The following is a 23,233-nucleotide window of genomic DNA, read 5'->3' on the forward strand; positions in this document are numbered from 1 at the left end:
TAAAACTAGCCAAAGTTTTTGGAATTTCACAGCCTTTTCTTAAGCTGAAGATACAATGCATTCATAAGTACGAAATAGTTCATATCTTCCTTATATAGCAACAAATATGGAATTTGTGTATTTGTCAATATCCAAAGAGTTCAAAGAAATGTGAACAAATACATCATTAAACTTCACACAGCCAGGCAAAATCTTTAGTCACAGTTTTCAATTTAATATATATATATATATATATATATATAGAGAGAGAGAGAGAGAGAGAGAGAGAGAGAGAGAGAGAGAGAGAGAGAGAACGAACAGCACCAAGAGCAATATCATTGAAAGGGGTGATTTACCCCTTTTACTCTTCTTTTCAAAGATGTACTCTACCAACTCTACCAAATGAGAAAAAGTAATGGGTTTTTCAATACTCTGTTTATTACTTCATAGATGAAAATAATTCAAATTAAAGCTATAAAACACCCAGAATATAAATCATAGTTTCACAAATAAGAGTTTGCTTATTGTTACATTAGGTTGAATGTGACAGCTGGTTTTGCATCACTACTACATTCTTCTAGCCTCAATTATACTCAAGTCTCATATTGGTTGGAAGTTAGAGAAAGTTCTTGTTCCTGGAAGAGTTGGTGTTTCATGTGATTCTGCAAAGTCTGACGAGTTGACACAACCATTCCCTTAGAGATAAGTTTAAAGTGAATATCGGTAACATTGGCTTTGCAAAATGTTAATAGCAGTAGTAATTTTTCAACAATATAGGAAAAGATTTCTGCTAGTTACATAAAGAAGACACATGAAGTTGAGACAGGCACAACTGAAAAACATGTACAGCTTTCAGAAACAGCCTTCGTCAGTAAAGAGACAGACACCCCCCCTCCCCCCCCCCACACACACACACAAAACAACAACTACTACTACTACAGCATCTCAGGCTGGAATGCATCATCATGTGGGATGCAAGCACCAACAAGAAGGGGGGTGGGGAAGGGATAGTAGTGTATGGGTGGGGGGAGAGAACACTGTCCAGTTGAGTGTGCAGGGACTAGGCTGCCAACAGGTGCAGAGTCAGAAGGTTGTGGGGCAGAGAGGTGGTGAAAAAGGGAGAGTAGTGGGGAAAGATGAGCCGATGCATTGACACAGGGCTGCAAATAAACAGGGTGGGAGACACGAATGAGGAGATGATAGGACAAACGAGGTGGAAACTGTTAGGACAGCCAGGGTGGAAATTGTTGGGTGGAGGGGTCTGGGCAGTATATTACCCTAATTTGATGATAAATACTGGAGCAGAGAATGTGTTGTAATGATAATTCCCACCCGCACAGTTCAGAAAAGCTGACAGTGCAGGTACAACAACTGAGTTAGCAGGTACAACAACTGAGTTAGAAAACTGATGCGGAAGCAAAGGGAACTTCACAGCAAACATAAACATAAACATAGCCAAAGCCTTGCAGACAAACAAAAAATTACACGAAGCAAAACATTGTGTGAGGAGGGCTATGCGAGAGGTGTTCAATAAATTCGAAAGTAAAGTTCTATGTAGTGACTTGGCAGAAAATCCTCAGAAATTTTGGTCTTATGTCAAAGCGGTAGGTGAATTAAAGAAAATGTCCAGGCACTTTGTGACCAAAATGGTACTGAAACAGAAGATGACAGACTAAAGGCCGAAATACTAAATGTCTTTTTCCAAAGCTGTTTCACAGAGGAAGACTGCACTGTAGTTCCTTCTCTAGATTGTCAAACACATGACAAAATGGTAGATATCGAAATACACGACAGGGGGATAGAGAAACAATTAAAATCGCTCAAAAGAGGAAAGGTCGCTGGACCTGATGGGATACCAGTTCGATTTTACAGAGTACGCGAAGGAACTTGCCCCCCTTCTTGCAGCGGTGTACCGTAGGTCTCTAGAAGGATTGGAAAAGGGCACAAGTCATCCCCATTTTCAACAAGGGATGTCGAACCGATGTGCAGAACTATAGACCCATATCTCTAACGTCTATCAGTTGCAGAATTTTGGAACACGTATTATGTTAGAGTATAATGACTTTTCTGGAGACTAGAAATCTACTCGGTAGGAATCAGCGTACGTTTCAAAAAATACAATTGTGTGAAACCCAGCTCACGCTATTCGTCCACGAGACTGAGGACCATAGACACAGGTTCCCAGATAGATACCGCGTTTCTTGACTTCCGCAAGGCGTTAGATAAGTTCCCACAGTCGTTTAATGAACAAAGTAAGAGCATATGGACTATCAGACCAATTGTGTGATTGGATTGAAGAGTTCCTAGATAACAGAACGCAGCATGTCATTCTCAATGGAGAGGAGTCTTCCTAAGTAAGAGTATTTCAGGTGTGCCGCAGGGGAGTGTCGTAGGACCATTGCTATTCACAGTATACATAAATGACCTTGTGGATGACATCGGAAGTTCACTGAGGCTTTTTGGGGATGATGCTGCGGTATATTGAGAGGTTGTAACAATGGAAAATTGTACTGAAATGCAGGAGTATGAATGAGGTTAACTTTTTCAGCTGGCCCACTACCTTATCAATGAACTCCCAAGCTGAGCTCTAGCAACGGACTATTTCTGTTTGTTCAATCAAAACTCACTGCTCTACTTTTGACAGACACTCGTCACAATGGCTCAGCACACATCCCCTGCCTGCTCTTTTACAAACAATATATGACGTAAGTTCTTTTAAACAAAGGAAACTCAATGTTAAAGTTCACACAAGAAGGCGACCCAATTTGCATCCGTTCTGTGCATCCTCCTCCACTAGCAACAATTAAATATTCATTTTCTTTCCAAGTAGCTATGAGATATTTACAGCTAGAAAGCAAGAACCTCACTCCTACATGTTGCACCATTACTGTACTTCGTGACATCCTAATTATTCTTATAACTGTCATATTTTGTTTCCTTTTTCCTTGCAGCAGTATAGCTGTGAATGTGTATCTGTAAATGTTCAAGTTCAATAAGAAAAAAGCCAGGTGACAGCAATAAATTTGAAGTGCTTCACAAGCAAGCGAGGGGGATTATTTACCGCATTTTTAACTTTTTCAAATGTGAATTTGTAAGCAGGTCTCCAACTGTTGACATCTGAAGACAAGAACGGACTCTAGAACCGTGTGGTGTCGGCAAGAGAGCTGTAAACAAAAGTGTCATAGCTGCAGCAACCACAGAAGAAGCTGGTTTCATGTAGCACGGAAAGCATTGAAATCACAAGGAACTTGTAAACATAAATTGATTTAACAACGATGATTTTAAGTGCTCCATGTGAACAATGAATGCCCAACTTCACAAAAAAGGGTTACAGTTACGCATGAGAAAATTCAGTTCAAAGGTAATTGCTTTGTCAATGTAAAGACTTTTAAAAGATGTTGGTTCCAGATATGTTAAGAGAGTTTCTAGTTCAAAGAAGTGACATAGGTGCAGCACTAACTATATCCCATATAAAGATTCACAATACAAGAGAAGGAGGTAGTTCAACAGTGTATTACCTTGATGCAACATGGGACAGTTAGAACCATTCGAGGGAGATCTGCTGGAAAACGAGTGACGGTATTGATGGTTTAAAAGTTCTCGTAAGAATAGGTTCTCAAGTAATTATTCTGCATGCTGACTATTCTTCTTGTTTTGTTTCTGAGAAACTTCTAGTTACGCGGAAGAATAACAGCAGTGACTCCCATTCGGAAATGAAGCTGTCAGTTTAATGACGTGACTCACCTTGCTCCGTAGTCTGTCATTGCCAGTTATAATTCAACTGTTACAGAGAAAACACCAAGTACAAACACCAGAAAAGTGGATATTTTACCCCCAACTTAAAAATAAAAATAGTAAGCACAGTACACTCCAGACTCAAGCCGATCTCCTGCAGCTCGTTAATTTATACAAGTCACATGGTAGAACATATAAATTTGATTTCCTTACACATGCATGGGGTTGCAGAGTTCTGAGTTTACGCATGAGTCACAGTCAGTGTGGTCACATGGAATTAATTTGGGCAAAGGGTTTTAAGGCTATGTGGGAGAAAAAATGGGAGGAAAAAAAAATCAAGATAATATACATTGAATCACTTGCGCATCAGGCAATAGACAACGTCCCACCTGCAGTGTGGGCAGTCTGTGTGTCATGCTAAGAAGCTTCAGAAAGAAGAACTTGACATGGATATAAGCCTTGAATCTATCATCGTAAATTTACAATCCGATTGTTCAGAAACAGACTCAAATACAAATGTCAGTGGTATTACGATGTAGCCTTTGGAAAAAAGCAATAAAATTTCTTAGTTTTAAAGACTTGTGGTTTATATAACATGTTTGTCAACATGTAAGTTGCATACACAATAATGAGAACTTCATAGCCTTTTTGATTAGCACTTGGTACCTTTTTTTATAATGCAGACTATAGTGATCAACATATTGCCCAAATAGAAGTTATACTTGTGCCACCTTGTTGTATGCTCTAATAACATATGAGAATGCAGCTGGAAAAATTCATCAGAAGTGTGATTTCCACATGTAAAACTCTGTCATTTTCAAGGCACGAACTGGATAAGGCCCTAAAAAGATAGCAACTGTTACTTGTCGAGATATCGGTGATTGGTCAGCATTCCCTGGAGTTATTACCAGATGATCAGTAATTGTTGCTTGCTCGATGGATTACTAATGCGGTCTGTCACTGTAATGTCGAATGCATTAGCTTACACTCAAAATGCCTGTTTACAGCAAAAAAAGATGACAACTTACTGACCACTTTTACAATAGTCTTTTACATCAGTATTTTCTAGCACTATCTATCTTTTACACGCAGCGATTACACTTATCTATAGCCAAAGACAACAAACACCTCACACATTTTAAAAAAAATTCTATTAAGTAGAAGCAGTTGCCAAGAGCAAACTTAATAATTTAGGTTTGTGCTTGAAGTTAATTTTGTCGTGTATTAAATTTTAACTTATAATACAGTTCAAATCGCAATAAACAATAATTATTGCAAGCAGTTGCAATGACCTCATTTTGAGAGAAATTGTACTCCACAACCTTACAAAGCTGCATCAACTGTTCTTGCCTCCTGATGTCATGCAGAGTGAATCTGTGTACCGGACACAAATGAGCCTAGCTGTTGCCTGCAGCAACGCAGTTCGGCAACAGGGAGTTGTTTGCCTGCTCTCTGGTGCCACACGTGCACAGTTCTCATCCCCTCTCCCCCCCCCCACTTCCTTTCCGCTCCGCCTCTATGCGTAGGAAAGTGCTGTCCAAGGTGACACGGGCTATACAGCCATACATTAACTGAAAACAAAACCTGACCTAATCACCCTACCTGCAGACAAAGGTTCCACCATGAATCACAGTGACTACCTGGCAGAAGGTCTCTGCCAATTATCTCACTCCTCTACACAAATTCTGCCAGATTGATCCAATCCCAGAAGTGCAACACAATCTCCAATCCCTACTTAAAGCCTTGAGCCCTTCCTAGAACCACTCCCCTGAATACATATCCCTGCTCACCTCCGACACCCCACACACATGCTTTCTACGTGCTCCCCAAATCCACAACACCAAACATCCTGCACACCCTCAGGTGAAAGAATTTCATCCCTCACTGACCACCTCCAATTAACTGCCCATGAACTAACTTCCCAAGTTAAAGATATCAACCACTTTCTTCACCAATTTTCCACCATCCCTACCCCTTTACCTCCTGGATACCTACTCGTCACTGCTGATGCCATTTTCCAAATATACCAATATCATTACTTTGCAAAAACAGACATAATGTCTTATGGGACAACAGCAATCAGTGATTTTATGATGTTACTTAAAAACCGTCTTGATTGCAATTTTTTTTTAAATTCATATGACCGGTGACGTAGCTACGTGACGTAGCATGTGAAAACTGCTGGATTTGCAATCAAGACGGTTTTTAAGTAACATAATAATATCATTACTGAATACTATCTTTCCTACTGTCCTTCAGATTCCAAATCCACTACCTCTTTCATCACATAACTAAATCCTAAACCGCAACTACTACTTTGAACAAAAGGTATACAAACAAATTCCCTGTACAGCCATGGACACCCACAGCCCACCTTTCTATACCAATCTGTTTATGGGACATACAGAGGAGACCTTCCTAGCCTCCAACAAAGCCCCCTTGTCTGGCTCAGGTTCATTGATATCTTCATGATATGGACACCCTATCTTCATTCCTTCAAAAACCTTAACATCTTTTCTCCCATCCACTTCACCTGGCCCTCCTCAACCCAGCATCCATCTTCCTATACGTTGATCTCTCTAATGGCTCCATCCGCAACTGTCCACATTAAACCCACCAACCATAAATAGAACCTGCATTTTGACAGCTTTCATTCCTTTCACACCAGAAAGGCCTTCCCACCCAGCCTGGCTGCCTGGGGCCAGCATATCTACTGCAACAAGAGCTGCCTTGCCTATTACACTGAAGATCTCACCTTGCCTTCTCTGTGAACAGATCTCTTATGACATGTCTGCTCACACCCGCACCAGACATGAAAAACCACCCACAAGAGAGTTCCCCTTCATCACCCAGTACTACGCCAGACTGGAACAATTTAACCACATGCTTCGCCAGGGCTTTGACTACCTATCATCATGCTCTGAAAAGAGGGACATCGAACCCAAGCTCCTTCATACACACCACCTGAAGTATTGTTCTGTCACCAATCCAACTTCACTATATCCTAGTGCATCCCAATGCCACTCCCAATCCCAGCCCCTTGCCACAAAGATCATATCCCTGTGGAAGACCCAGGGGAAGACCTGCCGAATCCATCAACGCAACACTTCCTATTCCAGTCTCGTCACAGGGACAAAGCCATCTGTGAACGCAGCCACAACATTTCCCAGCATAGGTGCAATCACTGCACAGCTTTTTATACTGGTATGACCACCGACTAGCCACCCATCACAATGAACAACCACTGCTAAACTGCAGCCAAGAGCAAGTAGCACAACATGCAGTTGAATGTAAAATTCTTGATTTCAATGGCTGCTTCATTTCCCAAGCCACCCATATATACCCATCCACCACAAGCATTCCTGAACTGCACACATGGGAGTTACCTGACCATCATTCCCTGTTCCCCTCACCGAGCGAGGTGGCGCAGTGGTTAGCACACTGGACTCGCATTCGGGAGGACGACGGTTCAATCCCGTCTCCGGCCATCCTGATTAAGGTTTTCCGTGATTTCCCTAAATCGTTTCAGGCAAATGCCGGGATGGTTCCTTTAAAAGGGCACGACCGATTTCCTTCCCAATCCTTCCCTAACCCGAGCTTGTGCTCCGTCTCTAATGACCTCGTTGTCGACGGGACGTTAAACACTAACCACCACCACCCTGTTCCCCTCTTTTTTCACTCCTGCTTCAACAACCTACTGATGCTGCACCTGCTGGTATTCTAGTCCCTAAACCTACACCAAAAAGCAGTCATTTCCCCCCTCCCTGTACACTGCTATCGCTTCCCTTCCTCACCTCCTCCAGATTACTTCTTCCATGCGACATAATAGTTGCAGATTGCTGCTTCCATCCCATATGATAGTTGCATTCTGGCCCAAGCTGCCAGTCATGTCTGTATGACTTGTGCTTGCTTGTATGGACGAATGGTGATGTTTCTCTTCTTCTGACAAGGCTCTGGCCGAAAGCTTATGTGCAAGTTTCTCAAGTGTTACTGCCTGCAGCTTAAAATGTCATCTTTATGGTAAATAGCAATCTACCTTTTCCAACAATGTTAACGTAAGTTCTTTTTATTTTCTCCAGTTAAAACCCTGTGAATCACTAAAATGACATTTTTATGTATAGTGCACATGCACACTAAGTGTGTACCACTGGCACCACGCAAAACACATCAGGTCTCACAGCAAAATTTTGAAAAAACATTTTTAAGTCACTACATTCTAACATAAAAAATGAGTACAGCTATCAAAGGCATAAAATCCACTGCTGTCTCACATAAGTTTCTTCCTGTACTAGTATCATCTTCATAACACGCAAAATTCTGGACCGTTCATCATTTTGATGAAACATTTTTACCAATTAATGGTTTCAAGGCTCAATTTTTCACACGGCTAAGGTTAAGTTCTGTTAAAAACACTTCTCTTTGAATAGTTTTTGAGCTTCACAAACATCAGTTACACTGAATGTCCCAGGCAAATTTAATACAGCTGTAATCGTCAAATTTGAATATGTTTCTTGATATCTCGAGTAATTCAGTTTTCATTATTTCAACAAGCTTGTCCATTCCTACTGCACTTATTTTCTAGTATTTTTCCTTAGATAGTAAATCAACTTTGAGAACTGTTTGATTCATTTTCCATTATCATGCACTTTTTTCCTTTGCCACAGGAGAATCTGCTGTGTTCGCCACTTACATGCAGTTTCACAGTGACCTCTAATTCCACTAAAATGTAAATGTCGTGTGACTAGAGCCTCCCGTTGGAAAGACCATTCGCCGGGTGCATGTCTTTCGATCCAACGCCACTTCAGTGACTTACGCATCAATGGCGATGAAATGATGATTAGGACAACAACACCAAGTCCCTGCCTGGAGAAAATCTCCGACCCAGCAAGGAATCTAACCCGGGTCCTTAGGATTGACATTCTGCCGCACTGACCACTCAGCTACCAGAGGCGGACTGAATTCTACTGAATGCAGTGTTTAGTTTATCAATGACAGTATTTTCTACAATTATAGTACTTCATCACATGATAATCTGACAATCCACTACCCTCACTTTTGGCATTTACATTATTTTTCTTCTTAAATTAAATTTTTTCTACTCTGTTCTATTGTTAAAATTCAAAGGGTTTTTTTTATGGACAATTTATGTTTCTTGAAAGAGAGACAACAAACACTTGCATAAATTCATACTTGTCCAGAAATGTGCTGATGGTGAAGATAAATAGTTTTTAACCTAACATCTGCTTTAATTTTCAATTTTAAGAGATTAATTTTCAGGAAGTTCAACAGATTGCATGGATTATTTGTTTGGCATAGTTTAATAAATTGCATATGCATATCTACATTCCAAAGCAATATAAAAAATCTTAGAAACATCTGGTCACATTCATCACAAATATTGTCCTACATATTATTTAGAGGCTGAGTTGAACTGTCAGAATACATCATTCACAGCTACATTCACACTGTTTTACTATTCAGCAAAGTAAATTTGGCCAGCATCTTTCCTTCAATCAGAAACTGATGAATTACTAAAATAGTTGAGCTATACATACCTATAGACAGTATAAAGTATTGTTATTCAGCAGCTTGCAGAAATAAGAGAGCAGTGGCATGACACTATGCATTTCTGCATATGCAATATTGTTTACTCCACAATTTGTGCAGAAATAAACAATACAATCAGTTCGAGACATCAGATAAATATGTTTTTTGCCTGCACACTAAGAAACGTATTTAATCTAGTTTTTGTTACACATTACTTTCAGTTTTTAAAAGCATAATGGATGGGATACTGAACACACGGTAAGTAAGGATTTGAATTTTGTTAATCATTTTTGCCTATGAATTGATAACAAAGGAGTGAAAAACCCCATTAATTTCATTTTATCATTTGACACTATTATTTAGAACAAGAAAAAAAAGTTATTCAATTAACCCTTTCCTTGTCAATGATACTGTGATACTGCTCTTCACAGTCTTCTGAATACTTCACATATTGATGCAAACACAAATAAAATTTTATCAATATTCACTGGTAAATTAGGAAGTAATTACTTTGTGCATCTGAACACTATTTTCTTCATATGAAAACCAAAATGTGTTAAATTCCAACCCTTTAACAGGATATAAAATCCAAACAGCTTATATAACAGTAATATCTTTGTTCATTGATTAGATTCGTAGAAAGAACAAATATGCTAAGTTGTGTCAAAATCTGAGATAATGGAAGTCAATCACTGACAAACTTCAGAAGGTAGCTGCATCCATCTGTAAGGCACGATCCAGCACAGTGGGAGGAAAGGTACTCGATTGCACAGTTAGTGTTTGCTGAGATTAAGCAAGGACCTTCCTGTGGGAGAATGGAACCATTCACATGAGTAATCAAGGAAAATGTCCTCACAATGCAACAATACTAAGCAACTGCTTGAGCTTTTAGTGCAAAAAATGATGGGGAACCGGAAAACTTCACTATGCCATATATGTGAAGATTTGCTTAGTGCTGCACTGTCTGTCAGACATTTACAATTCCTATTGCTGCATGCTTAATGTTTTTTGCATATGTTCACACCAAGGTGATGATCGCATCCTGTACCATGATTGGCCGACGAAGGCAAGAAGGGCACCTGCCATGTTGATTTTAGTGTTCTCTAAGCTCAAGTGTTGAATTTGAATTTTCACATTCAATAGATACAAACTTTCCAGCACATAGCTGTTATATTCTGCACTTACAATGACTTGATGATAAGTAATTATTTTCCTTAATCTGTACATGTTTCAGCATTAGGCTCCATTTAAAGTAACTAAATCAAAAAGAGAAAGCACACAGAGAAACATTCCGACTGCAAAAGCTTTCTGTTGGCACCCACCTATATATTGAGAAATAATAATATAAATAAAATAAGAGAAATCGGGGCTCGCAAAGAAAAATTTAAGTGCTCGTTTTTCTCGTGTGCCGTTGCGAGAGTGGAACGGTAGAGAGACAGCTTGAAGTTGGTTCATTGAACCCTCTGTCAGGCACTTTATTGTGAATAGCAGAGTAATCACGTAGATGTAGATTTGTGTGTGTGTGTGTGTGTGTGTGTGTGTGTGTGTGTGTGAGAGACACACTTAGCACCACTCTTACAGTAATGCAAAAAAAGAACATGATACAGAGTCCACAAGATATTTTCTGAGTCAATGCTGATGGAACTAACCGTAGCAGCAGTTTTATGGTTGGAGTCCCAACTTTGAATTTTCATATGTACTTCATATATTACACAGGCCTTGTACAAATGGATAAATTAAATATATATTGCCTTGACAAAACTCAGCACACTATGAAGCAACAATTACTATACTCGGGTCAATGGAAGCATCCGATTCCACCCATTGGCTTTAACCCATGATTTAAGGCGGTTGTTGTGTGCGACATCACGACGGCACAGAGTTTAGTTTGTGAAAGTGGTGTGTCCATAGGTGTCGTTTTGATGTCAGTGGTGCTCTCTGGTGGTGTGTTTGTGTGTGAGGTGATGTTTTTGGTATAGTTCGCATGTGTGGCATGTTTATAGGTGGCGTATTGTTCCAGCCAGTGGTTTTCTCTGATGGTGTGTTTATGGGTAGCGTGTTATGTGGCATATGAGGTTCATCTGCGCGATAGCATTGCACGTGTGTGGTATCGGTGGTGACTGTGCTTTCAGCAGAACATTTTTCAGTGAGTTAACAATACTGGTTTTATTATGTCAATGTTATTGTAGTTTTTTTCTGTTTGTCATGTGCGAAATTTGGTAAATTGCATTGTTTATGTCTCTGGTAGGTATGGATATGACTGACAAGGTCAACAGTTTTCAGTTGTCGGCAATGAGGGGGAACAGTGCGCTGCCTCTAATAAAATACCTTCAGCTATTCAGCCTGTTGGCTGAAATCGTGAAGTGTCCAGTGTGTCATGAAGAAATGAGGCTTACTAAAATTCCGGCATCTCGGACCAGGGACGACTATATCCGGCGATGTAAGGATAACAGGTCAGGGGAAATGTTTGATTCCAATTTTGATTTTCTAGGTTATTTTTGTGGCACAATTAAGTGTGATGGTCGTGAAAGTTTCGAGATTTATAGTGTGGTATCGGTAGTTGCTGTTGGTCCATATAGGTCAAGGGAAATGTTCGATTCCAGTGAATATTGTTTTTAGTTGATTTTGGGAAGGTTGTGGTCATTTTATCGTTTGGTTTAGTGGAATGTGTTTATTATTAGTTTGTCTCCCCCCCCCCCCCCCCAAAAAACCCAATTTCATCCTCTTGTCCCGTTAGTTTCATTATATCTTCGGAGGAATGTGTGTTTGATGGTTTTTCGATCTAATTTTGTGTGTTGTCGTCATGTTTACATAATGACAGTCGTGATATAGGAGTAGTTGTGACGTCATTGGACAGGTGTAATTGGACGTTTCCGTTAAGCCCTATACTCTGATACACGAAGTGTCAGATACTACCAACATACACTGGCAAACCACAAACGATACTTTATTTTGATATGTTCTGGTACAACCATGGAGAGCTGTTTTTGAACCTGCACCAGGCTGCAAACAATGTTGTGAACATTCTCATAATGCAAACAAGTTTCAAACTCAGTGCACAAAGCTAAATTGAACAACGTTCTACATATATTGATCTGTATTATGAAATGAATTTAAGATTTATAGATCTCTTTCCCAACCAAAACTTACAGAAACACTACTCCCAACTATAGCTGAGTCAGTGTACGTTGATATCTGACAGTTAGCAGGCTGGGGTCAGCAGCTTTGTGACCCAGCCTCAACTAATAACCTGATTTTGTTAACATCTCTACAACAAAACCACCTCATTGTCAAAGCTCTGTGACTGCAGTGGTTAGCACTTCCCAGTTGAAAGCTGGCAACCGTGATGCAGTCAGAAACTGAACAGAACTCAGATTTGCGAAGGATGAAGCATTTCTTTTTAATGCCACACTAGCATTGACCTACAGGCGAGTATCAGCATGTTTTCTAGGCATCCAAGAGGGATAGGAAACTTCAGCATGGAATATACACACACAAACCACATAAAAACATTAGCTTCACATACAGACCTCGAAATTTTAGTTCTCAAATTATCTAGCACAGTAACATCAAATTTAAGCTGCTACTAAACAACTAAGTACCTGCTGCATGCCACCTTGGTTTTGGCTTGAATAATGGCTAGACTGCTGGGAGCTGTAACCTTGTTGATAGGTATTTTGCTGAGGCATGCGTGGTCTAGGAGGGTATGGACCAGGAGAACCTTTTCCTCCCATACCTGTAGTGAAAAAATACAAGTGAGATCCTGGATACAATGGAAACTAATAATTAAAAGCAAAACTTCATACACTATAATATGGAGAGAATTTAGAAATCACAACCTATTTGATGCAAAGATGGTCAGGCACACTTAAGAATTGCAGCGCCTTGTTCGAATTTATTTTCCTACTCCATATTTTAAAAATCAATACGTCCGAACTGTTCTTGCAAAAGTTATGAAATGCCGGTACATGTGAAATATATGTTGTCTAAAAACTACAGATTCATTCACGCCAAGCTTTGACAAATGGAAAAAGGGAGGGGGGCTACAAACGATAACATATAGTGCTACGAAATCCTGAAGTAGTCTCAGCCAGATTCGTGGTTAGAAAACGGTAATCCTTAACTAATACTTTTGATATATTAAACTCAATGTTAATAACTAAAACATAACACCACTTGAAGAGAAAATGGGGGAGGGAGCCAGGACCAGCACCAAGTTAACGGTCCAATTAATTATACCGACGAAGGCACTGTCTTCAGTGTTGTTAAAAAAACTTACATTAACAATATACATAAAACCGGTATATCAACGATTTCTACTAAAAAATACATTTAAGATCAATTTTCGATGATACTGTGTTTAAATTACATATTCTTACTTAAAATCAAAATGGTCGCCAAAGGTCCACTCGCTCATAGCACACAATTTCAAGAAATGTAATCGAATATACCCGGGGTATAAAGAATAACGTACGTTCATTCTATTGTAGTAGTTATATAAAACACTTCAGTAAAGTATGAAAACATTCTGTGTATGATGAACACTTACCCACACCCTGACCTGTCTGCCGCCTTGTATTGTACGACATGGCGATCGCCCTTTGCAGCTATCAAAAACGAAGATGCAAATGCGCGGTAGACGCTACACCTACCACAAAATTACATAAATACTCATTACTCTCAATAATTTAATTACTAAAAACAAAACAAAAAATACGAACACACTTTAACTTACAGTAATTGCGCCACTATACAAAGCCGGATCGCGTCCCTTAACACCTCTACCCCCGCTTCACTTAAATCAAAGACAATATACACTAGAAATGGGATATCGTGCCTGTTCTGCACAAAATATCGATGATCGATCCTTGGCTACAAAACAAAAAAAGGAACGTATTTCAGTTATATGATACAATCTTATATTTAGAGTCAACTGCATTTAAAATCTACAATGAGTTCCGCAGCATCACACACTTCTCTTTTACTTTTCAATTCTATCTATACGAATCAATCCAATCTCTCAATCGCATATGTATATTGATGCAGACATAGTGCTGAAGCTTGCTCTTAATATATCGGTAAATTAATGACTTTCCACTCTATATTCCCGAAGATACAAACCTAGTCCCTTTTGCTCATTATACAAGTATAGTAATCACACCCCACAGACAGGATTTTGCAGAGCAAATAGTAAATAATGTCTTTCAGAAGTGTTAATAGTTTGTGGGAGAACTGCCGGAAAATATTAATATCTTTGCTTTTTTATACTTCGCTATTACTTACTTTGGTTGTTGACTATTTGGTGTGAGACATTCGTCATAAATGTTACCGTGATTGTCGAAAACTATTTCTTTGTGTTTTGATTTATCTTGTGCCAATAAAAATATTACATAGTGAAGGTAAATGGTGTTTTCTGTGTTATAACACACACCATACTGGTGACCTCCGACGCGCAAAATACGTCCAATTCGACAATGTGGCCGTTTACATCGACATCTCCAGATCGCTCACCTTCCGCTCTTTTCGAACTACAACATGATACTAATGGTGCCTCTACACTGCATTTTCACGGTTTCCTACGCACAACGCCACCAACAACTGGGATAAAATTGGAAGATAAGTACAACGCCGTGGAGTTTTCTCCGCCATCAACAATGCCGTTGTGGAATCTTTCACCTGCTATGAAATCTTTTTCTACGTTCGTCTATAACAAACCAGTCATGAGTGCTGTGCCTAAATTTGTGACTCACAGTGCGTCGTATGCAATGGCGTAGCGTGGTTGGAAAGGTTGGGGAGACAAAATAGTACAATAAACAATAGTTTAAACAAATGAAAAAAAGCATCAAATAAAATACCAACAACTGCAACTACTACTGTTACTACTACTACTAGTGCCACTACCATCGCCACAAATAATAATAATAATAATAATAATAACTAACTTGTTCAAGAAAGGATGACAAATTTGTAGAACTCCAGTAGCAAGGGAAGAAGCTCTTGCATTTTCTTGTACCCAAATGCAATACGCCTGTCTTTTCTTTCCACGGATAAGTATATAACTCAGTCTACAAACATCTGATCACTGGATAGCTCTCCAAGTAGTGACTTTCCTATTGCTAACGTGCTCAAACACGACAGCCGGATGTTGGACATTGAATTCCTTAAATAATTCTCCACCCGTTTAAGAGTACTCGTGCTTCGTTCACTGCTTGCTGTAGTAGTGGGTAGGGTCAAAACCAAAAGCAGGAACTTCGTTGTTTCTTCATAAACGGAATTTAAATCATTGTTGACAATGAAATTTAAGGGGATTCTTGGCGACAAGTGTTTTTTCTCATTAGCGTATATTTTACACAGTTCATTTTCAACTTGTTCTTGTTTGAAAAAAGGTATACTGTTCTAATTATTGAGCAGTTTCAACTTTGGGAATTCTTTTTGATACTTCGGCAAACACTTTTCGTTCAAAAGTTCAAAAAACTGAATTTGGGGAAAGTCTTGAAACCTTCTTTCCATCTGAACAAATTTGCAAATACAGTTAGTGACCTGAGTGGTGTCTTTTGTCCGTCACAGAATGATAGGTTGTCATTCAAACACAAGCTACATTTAATGCATTCATGAACGAATGTTTCCGTTCTTAATTCTCGTAAGTTTCTCAAAACAGTTATTTCGTTGTGGCAAGCAGTTATACTTACAGCTTTTGACTGAATAACATTAAAGAGATGATCAACATAAACAAAGAACCCTCTGTAGAAGCAAAGCAAGTAGACAAACGTAGGATCGCCCATCCGTTGATTCATTCCCAAAGATTCTGGGTCCCACCGAGAGTATGTATCATCAAATATATAATTAAAAACACTATATAGTCCTCAGAAATGACTAGATGTTGAAACTGCCTGGAACGAAAGTTCCAGTGAGTGTTGCTTTCATGTGGCAGTTTAAATCCTGTCTCAGTTAGCAATACAGTTCGTTTTGACGATTTGCTGAAAAACGAATGGAATGCAGTAAGATCACTTACAAACATGCATACTTGCCATATGATTTTGGAGGCATGTAACAGTACCACATTCAGTTGCTGTGCATAACAATGAAGAAACAGCGCATAGGGACAGAACTGCTTCACCAATTGTTGTAGTCCTCTTTCTCTGCCTGCCATTACTGAAGCACCATCATATGTTTGACCAACCACTTATCCTTCCACATTCCATTCCTTCTATACTGCATGAACAATGTTTGACAAACCTTCAGCAGTTTTATCTCCAGAAACATTGTAAAATCCAACGAATCTTTCCTCAATTTTGTCTCCAATACAGTACCTGAATATTACACTCGTTTGACTCTTACATGATATGTCTAATGTTTCATCAGCCTGAATCGAAATGAAATTGCAGTTCTGAATATCAGATTTTATTTTCTCATTAAGTGCCAGAGTTATCATTTCTATTACATCATTCTGTATATATGGAGACGTTCCTTTAAAGGTTGAGGATGATGACAGATGGTCTCGGATTAACTGCTCTCCTTGAGCTAGTAAATCCAACAATTCCAGATAGTTACCTTTGTCACGGGAGGATTCGTCTTCTCGATGGTCGCGAAAGGCTAGTTCGTGTTTACATTACAAAGAAATGCAATTGCCTGAATAAGATGAGCCAATACTCTCCTACTGGATGCAACTAGTTCGTTGTATTTTATTGCTGTCAGACGAGTGGCTTCAGAAAGGGCGTGCTCAATTCCACTTTTGACCAATAACTGAAATGATTGTTTGTTCTGCAGGTGACGTTTTGATGTCTGATGTTTTTGTGCTTTCCTGTTAAAGTTCTTTGTTGTACAAATGCCCTCTTTGCATCATTCCTTATCACCACCAAACAGAACACATATATAACAATACAATCTGTTATTAACTGTATTCGCTGTCAGCCAAGCATACTTTCCATACCAGGCTGTCTGAAAAGTGCGTTTTTGTTTGGCTTCACTTAAAACTACACTGAGTATAGGAGTAGGTCGTTTGTCCTTCAATCCGCACACTTTTTATCGTACATTAATGTATAAAAAGACGTTTTTAATAAAAATTCTATAAGGTTTGCAGTTGCTGGCTCACTCATGTTGACGACACAACGAAAATATGCACTAAAATCACCCAAGAATGACTATGAATACAAACCGCGCGACTGTTCACTTCTGTGTTAAAAGCCAGCATAGAAGCGGCTGAAACTAGTCTCAATACCTGCTAGTAGTGGTGGGCAGGAAATCGCGTATCTGTTAGAAATCACAGTGATTGAGAAGTCACAGTTATCACAATAACAACTTTACAAAATCTAACTGAGATTTCAGTCACAGTTAGCAGTCGCAAGTAGTATTTCACATTCAACGCCGTGAGCCATCTGTTGGCTAATTCCATACTGCTTTCTGCGATTTCCATGACAAATCGCAACTAAGAGTCGCAATTAGCAACTAAAAAGCGCAGTTAACAGTGCCATCTGTTGGCCACAGTTCGTACTACGTTCATCTCTGCGACGCGCTATCGAGTCCAACTGCGATTTCCGTGACAAGTCGCAACTAAGAGTCGCAAGTAGCAACTAAAAAGCGCAGTTAGCAGTGCCATCTGTTGAGCAAAGTTCATACTACGGTATTCGCTGCCGAGTCAAACTGCGATTTCTGTGACAAATCGCAACTAAGAGTCGCAAGTAGCAACTGGAAAGCGCAGTTTACATTCTTTTCCTAGTGCCATCTGTTGACCGACGTATGTACTTTTTTACGAGAGCCTTGTGCCTCACGAGATCGATGTAGTGTGTGTGTGTGCATGTTGTTGTTGTTGTTGTTGTGGTCTTCAGTCCTGAGACTGGTTTGATGCAGCTCTCCATGCTACTCTATCCTGTGAAAGCTTCTTCATCTCCCAGTACCTACTACAACCTACATCCTTCTGAATCTGCTTAGTGTACTCATCTCTCGGTCTCCCTCTACGAATTTTACCCTCCACACTGCCCTCCAATGCTAAATTTGTGATCCCTTGATGCCTCAAAACATGTCCTACCAACCGATCCCTTCTTCTAGTCAAGTTGTGCCACAAACTTCTCTTCTCCCCAATCCTATTCAATACCTCCTCATTAGTTACGTGATCTATCCACCTTATCTTCAGTATTCTTCTGTAGCACCACATTTCGAAAGCTTCTATTCTCTTCTTGTCCAAACTAGTTATCGTCCATGTTTCACTTCCATACATGGCTACACTCCAAACAAATATTTTCAGAAATGACTTCCTGACACTTAAATCTATATTCGATGTTAACAAATTTCTCTTCTTCAGAAACGCTTTCCTTGCCATTGCCAGTCTACATTTTATATCCTCTCTACTTCGACCATCATCAGTTATTTTGCTTCCTAAATAGCAAAACTCCTTTACTACTTTAAGTGTCTCATTTCCTAATCTAATTCCCTCAGCATCACCCGATTTAATTTGACTACATTCCATTATCCTCGTTTTGCTTTTGTTGATGTTCATCTTATATCCTCCTTTCAAGACACTGTCCAGGTCAGTATTGCCTCACGTGTTCCAACATTTCGACGGAATCCAAACTGATCTTCCCCGAGGTCGGCTTCTACCAGTTTTTCCATTCGTCTGTAAAGAATTCGCGTTAGTATTTTGCAGCTGTGACTTATTAAACTGATAGTTCGGTAATTTTCACATCTGTCAGCACCTGCTTTCTTTGGGATTGGAATTATTATATTCTTCTTGAAGTCTGAGGGTATTTGGCCTGTCTCATACATCTTGCTCACCAGCTGGTAGAGTTTTGTCATGACTGGCTCTCCCAAGGCCGTCAGTAGTTCTAATGGAATGTTGTCTACTCCGGGGGCCTTGTTCCGACTCAGGTCTTTCAGTGCTCTGTCAAACTCTTCACGCAATATCGTATCACCCATTTCGTCTTCATCTACATCCTCTTCCATTTCCATAATATTGTCCTCAAGTACATCACCCTTGTATAAACCTTCTATATACTCCTTCCACCTTTCCGCCTTCCCTCCTTTGCTTAGAACTGGGTTGCCATCTGAGCTCTTGATATTCATACACGTGGTTCTCTTCTCTCCAAAGGTCTCTTTAATTTTCCTGTAGGCAGTATCTATCTTACCCCTAGTGAGATAAGCCTCTACATCCTTACATTTATCCTCTAGCCATCCCTGTTTAGCCATTTTGCACTTCCTCTCGATCTCATTTTTGAGACGTTTGTATTCCTTTTTGCCTGCTTCATTTACTGCATTTTTATATTTTCTCCTTTCATCAATTAAATTCAATATTTCTTCTGTTACCCAAGGATTTCTAGCAGCCCTCGTCTTTTTACCTACTTTATCCTCTGCTGCCTTCACTACTTCATCCCTCAGAGCTACCCATTCTTCTTCTACTGTATTTCTTTCCCCTATTCCTGTCAATTGTTCCCTTATGCTCTCCCTGAAACTCTGTACAACCTCTGGTTCTTTCAGTTTATCCAGGTCCCATCTCCTTAATTTCCCACATTTTTGCAGTTTCTTCAGTTTTAATCTACAGGTCATAACCAATAGATTGTGGTCAGAGTCCACATCTGCCCCTGGAAATGTCTTACAACTTAAAACCTGGTTCCTAAATCTCTGTCTTACCATTATATAATCTATCTGATACCTTCCAGTATCTCCAGGGTTCTTCCACGTATACAACCTTCTTTCATGATTCTTAAACCAAGTGTTACCTATGACTAAGTTGTGCTCTGCACAAAATTCTACTAGGTGGCTTCCTCTTTCATTTCTTAGCCCCAATCCATATTCACCTACTATGTTTCCTTCTCTCCCTTTTCCTACACTCGAATTCCAGTCACCCATTACTATTAAATTTTCGTCTCCCTTCACTATCTCAATAATTTCTTTTATTTCATCGTACATTTCTTCAATTTCTTCGTCATCTGCAGAGCTAGTTGGCATATAAACTTGTACTACTGTAGTAGGTGTGGGCTTAGTATCTATCTTGGCCACAATAATGTGTTCACTATGCTGTTTGTAGTAGCTTACCCGCATTCCTATTTTCCTATTCATTATTAAACCTACTCCTGCATTACCCCTATTTGATTTTGTGTTTATAACCCTGTAATCACCTGACCAGAAGTCTTGTTCCTCCTGCCACCGAACTTCACTAATTCCCACTATATCTAATTTTAACCTATCCATTTCCCTTTTTAAATTTTCTAACCTACCTGCCCGATTAAGGGATCTGACATTCCACGCTCCGATCCGTAGAACGCCAGTTTTCTTTCTCCTGATAACGACATCCTCCTGAGTAGTCCCCGCCCGGAGATCCGAATGGGAGACTATTTTACCTCCGGAATATTTTACCCAAGAGGATGCCATCATCATTTAATTATACAGTAAAGCTGCATGTCCTCGGGAAAAATTACGGCTGTAGTTTCCCCTTGCTTTCAGCCGTTCGCAGTACCAGCACAGCAACGCCGTTTTGGTTAATGTTGCAAGGCCAGATCAGTCAATCATCCAGACTGTTGGCCCTGCAACTACTGAAAAGGCTGCTGCCCCTGTGTGCATACTAAGGGCTTATTTTTATAGTGGTACAAGTCCATTTTTGTTCATTTTGAGGTACATAGTCGTAAAGTTAAATGAGCGCTGAAAAATCTGCAGTTGAGATACCAGAAATATTCAAACATTGACTTCTTGCTAGAGATGAACCTTTAGTTATGTTTGTTTGGATCATTAATTTCAGAAGCATTATAGTCAGAAAAGTGGAGGTAATGGACTTGTACCACTGTTGAAATAAGCCCTTCATATTATGCACATTCAGCATCAATTATGGTTGGTCAAACACAGCTGTGACTCTGAATGTATTATATTAATAAGAAGCAACATTGCCTTTTTCTCCTGAAAGTATCAAGTAATGTAACAAATGTGTTTTATTCTGCTTCCACTATGACACTTTTGGTTAATACTCCACATGCCTACAGGACTTCGCAATGTTAACACAGCAGAACTCAAACATCTGTATAAGTGTAGTAAAATGAAAATAGTATTATTGAGTCATATGAATGCCTCACGTTTGTTCCGACACAGTTCAGGACTCAAGAGAAAAGTTTTACACCTGGTGTTCTACATGGGAACTTCACACACAAGATCCTTTTGCCGACACTACAACCACCTACATAAGTAAGCTTTTCCTGTATTACTTTCAAGTAATGCACTTAAACTATTCCTGATTTAAGTGGAAGGTCTGTACTTCTCACTTTCATATCAACAGCCTCAAAATGCATATTCTAGACCTTGGGCTATGTTACGGGTCAGTGTCACACCAACATTCCGGGGAAATCTGGGGGGATGGGGAGGGGGGGGAGGCATGTCACTCTTCAACAAGTGTTTACCAATAAATAAGTGGCGGAAAATTTACGGGTATAGGAAGGCTTAACATGTGGAAAATGAGATTTTCATTATTGACTCACGGTATTTAACATTTATTATTCCTTTAAAATTGCACAACAACTTCAATAAAACACAGTTTAATCACCCATCTACAAACTTATTTCAGAATTATGTCACTTTTAAACTGCAAATCCTCTAAGAGCTGTCTTGAATCTTCACGAGTCTTCCTCAATAGCCTTGATGTGGATAGATACGTACAGCAACCAGTAATCAAGAGTCAGAACTGTGTCTGCAAAATCACAAGGATTATTAAACAATTTTTGCTGTCACTAATTATAAGCAATATAATTGACAGAGTACATTGCTAATATTTGCTGTAATGAAAGCCACTCAATGGGGTATATTTCACATTTGCAAGAACGATCTCACTGAAGAAATTAACTCCATGATGAAAACGGTCTAAAGAGCAGTGGCAATTTCTGCAGAACTGTTGACAATGATATTTTGAGTTATCACTTTACTGAGTGACTGAAATGTAGTTCGGGTACCTGTGAACATAACAATATTTAGAATTCATTTTCTAAACACGAACTATTATGGTACTGTATGGCTACTTACATATTAATTACACTATTAATATTTTCACAGTTGTTTCTTTAATACATAATTAAAGCCAACAAAAGAACAAACGTAAAACATACTTACTAATGCCAGGTTTGTTGAGAAGCAGTTTTCTGTGTGGACAGATGTAACTTTTTCATAAGGTGCTAAGTCGCAGAAATCGCAGGAGTCACAGAAATAACAGAAGTAGCAGAAATTGCGGAAGTAGCAGAAATCGCAGAAATAGCAGTGGCGGAGGGATACACGACCTAGGTTCCTTAACTGCGACAAATCACAGTTAAGAATAACAGATACTGAAAAGCAGCATTCACAGAAGTCACTGATATCGGAAAATCGCAGTTTAGCCCATCACTACCTGCTAGCAAATGCAGCGCACTGGCCTTCGTGGAAGAGGGGAAGTGGAGGGGAGCCGAGAACGCTCAGGCGCACAAAGCCAGGTGAGGGAAGGGAGGCAGAGACTGAGAGCAGTCGATTCTCAAGTAGGCAGATACATCAATATAAAGGGTGCGGCGGCGCAGGCTACAAAACTGATGTCTTCACACATTTAGTGCCTATAGGAGAAAGTTCTTTATATTTTTGTTATGAATTACTATTGCATCTTTTTTAAACACGAATACAGGGGAGACTATGTCTCAAAGTCTCCCCTCATGCTACGCCACTGGTCGTATGTACAACCTCCTGTGACATGTAGTGTGACCAGTGCCCCAACACTATGAACCTCACAGACTTTTCGAGCCCACAGATCACTTGGAGCTCCCCATATATTGCTGATAAATCGGTATTGGACACATTCTCTCCCCACCCACTACAAGACTCACTAAAAAAACAGATGGGTACAAATTTCAGTGATAACAATTATTGGTTGAACAGTCGTCCCGCCCCGATTGTTTCCGCAGCCCCAGCTGCTCCTGCCGCGCCTCCCGCGCCAGCCATGTTTAAACCAGCCGCCGCGAACGCCGCGAGTGACAGCTTCATAAAC

The 23,233-nt window shown here is 39.7% G+C and overlaps 1 protein-coding gene across 1 annotated transcript in view; it reads right to left on the reverse strand.

Annotated features, from left to right (window-relative positions):
* Positions 1–14,468, reverse strand: part of LOC126283935 (double-stranded RNA-specific editase 1-like) — a 33,443-nt gene extending 18,975 nt beyond the window's left edge. The window contains exons 1-4 of the mRNA XM_049982325.1: positions 14,383–14,468; positions 13,997–14,133; positions 13,811–13,909; positions 12,864–12,997 (exon numbers count right to left, since the gene is read on the reverse strand). Coding sequence (XP_049838282.1) covers positions 12,864–12,997; positions 13,811–13,850 — 174 coding nt within the window. The 5' untranslated portion in view covers positions 13,851–13,909; positions 13,997–14,133; positions 14,383–14,468. The remainder of the gene's footprint in view (positions 1–12,863; positions 12,998–13,810; positions 13,910–13,996; positions 14,134–14,382) is intronic.
* Positions 14,469–23,233: the final 8,765 nt, after the last annotated feature.

This window comes from Schistocerca gregaria, chromosome 1 (genome assembly GCF_023897955.1).
Source record: "Schistocerca gregaria isolate iqSchGreg1 chromosome 1, iqSchGreg1.2, whole genome shotgun sequence".
Classification (NCBI taxonomy): Eukaryota; Metazoa; Arthropoda; class Insecta; order Orthoptera; family Acrididae; genus Schistocerca; species Schistocerca gregaria.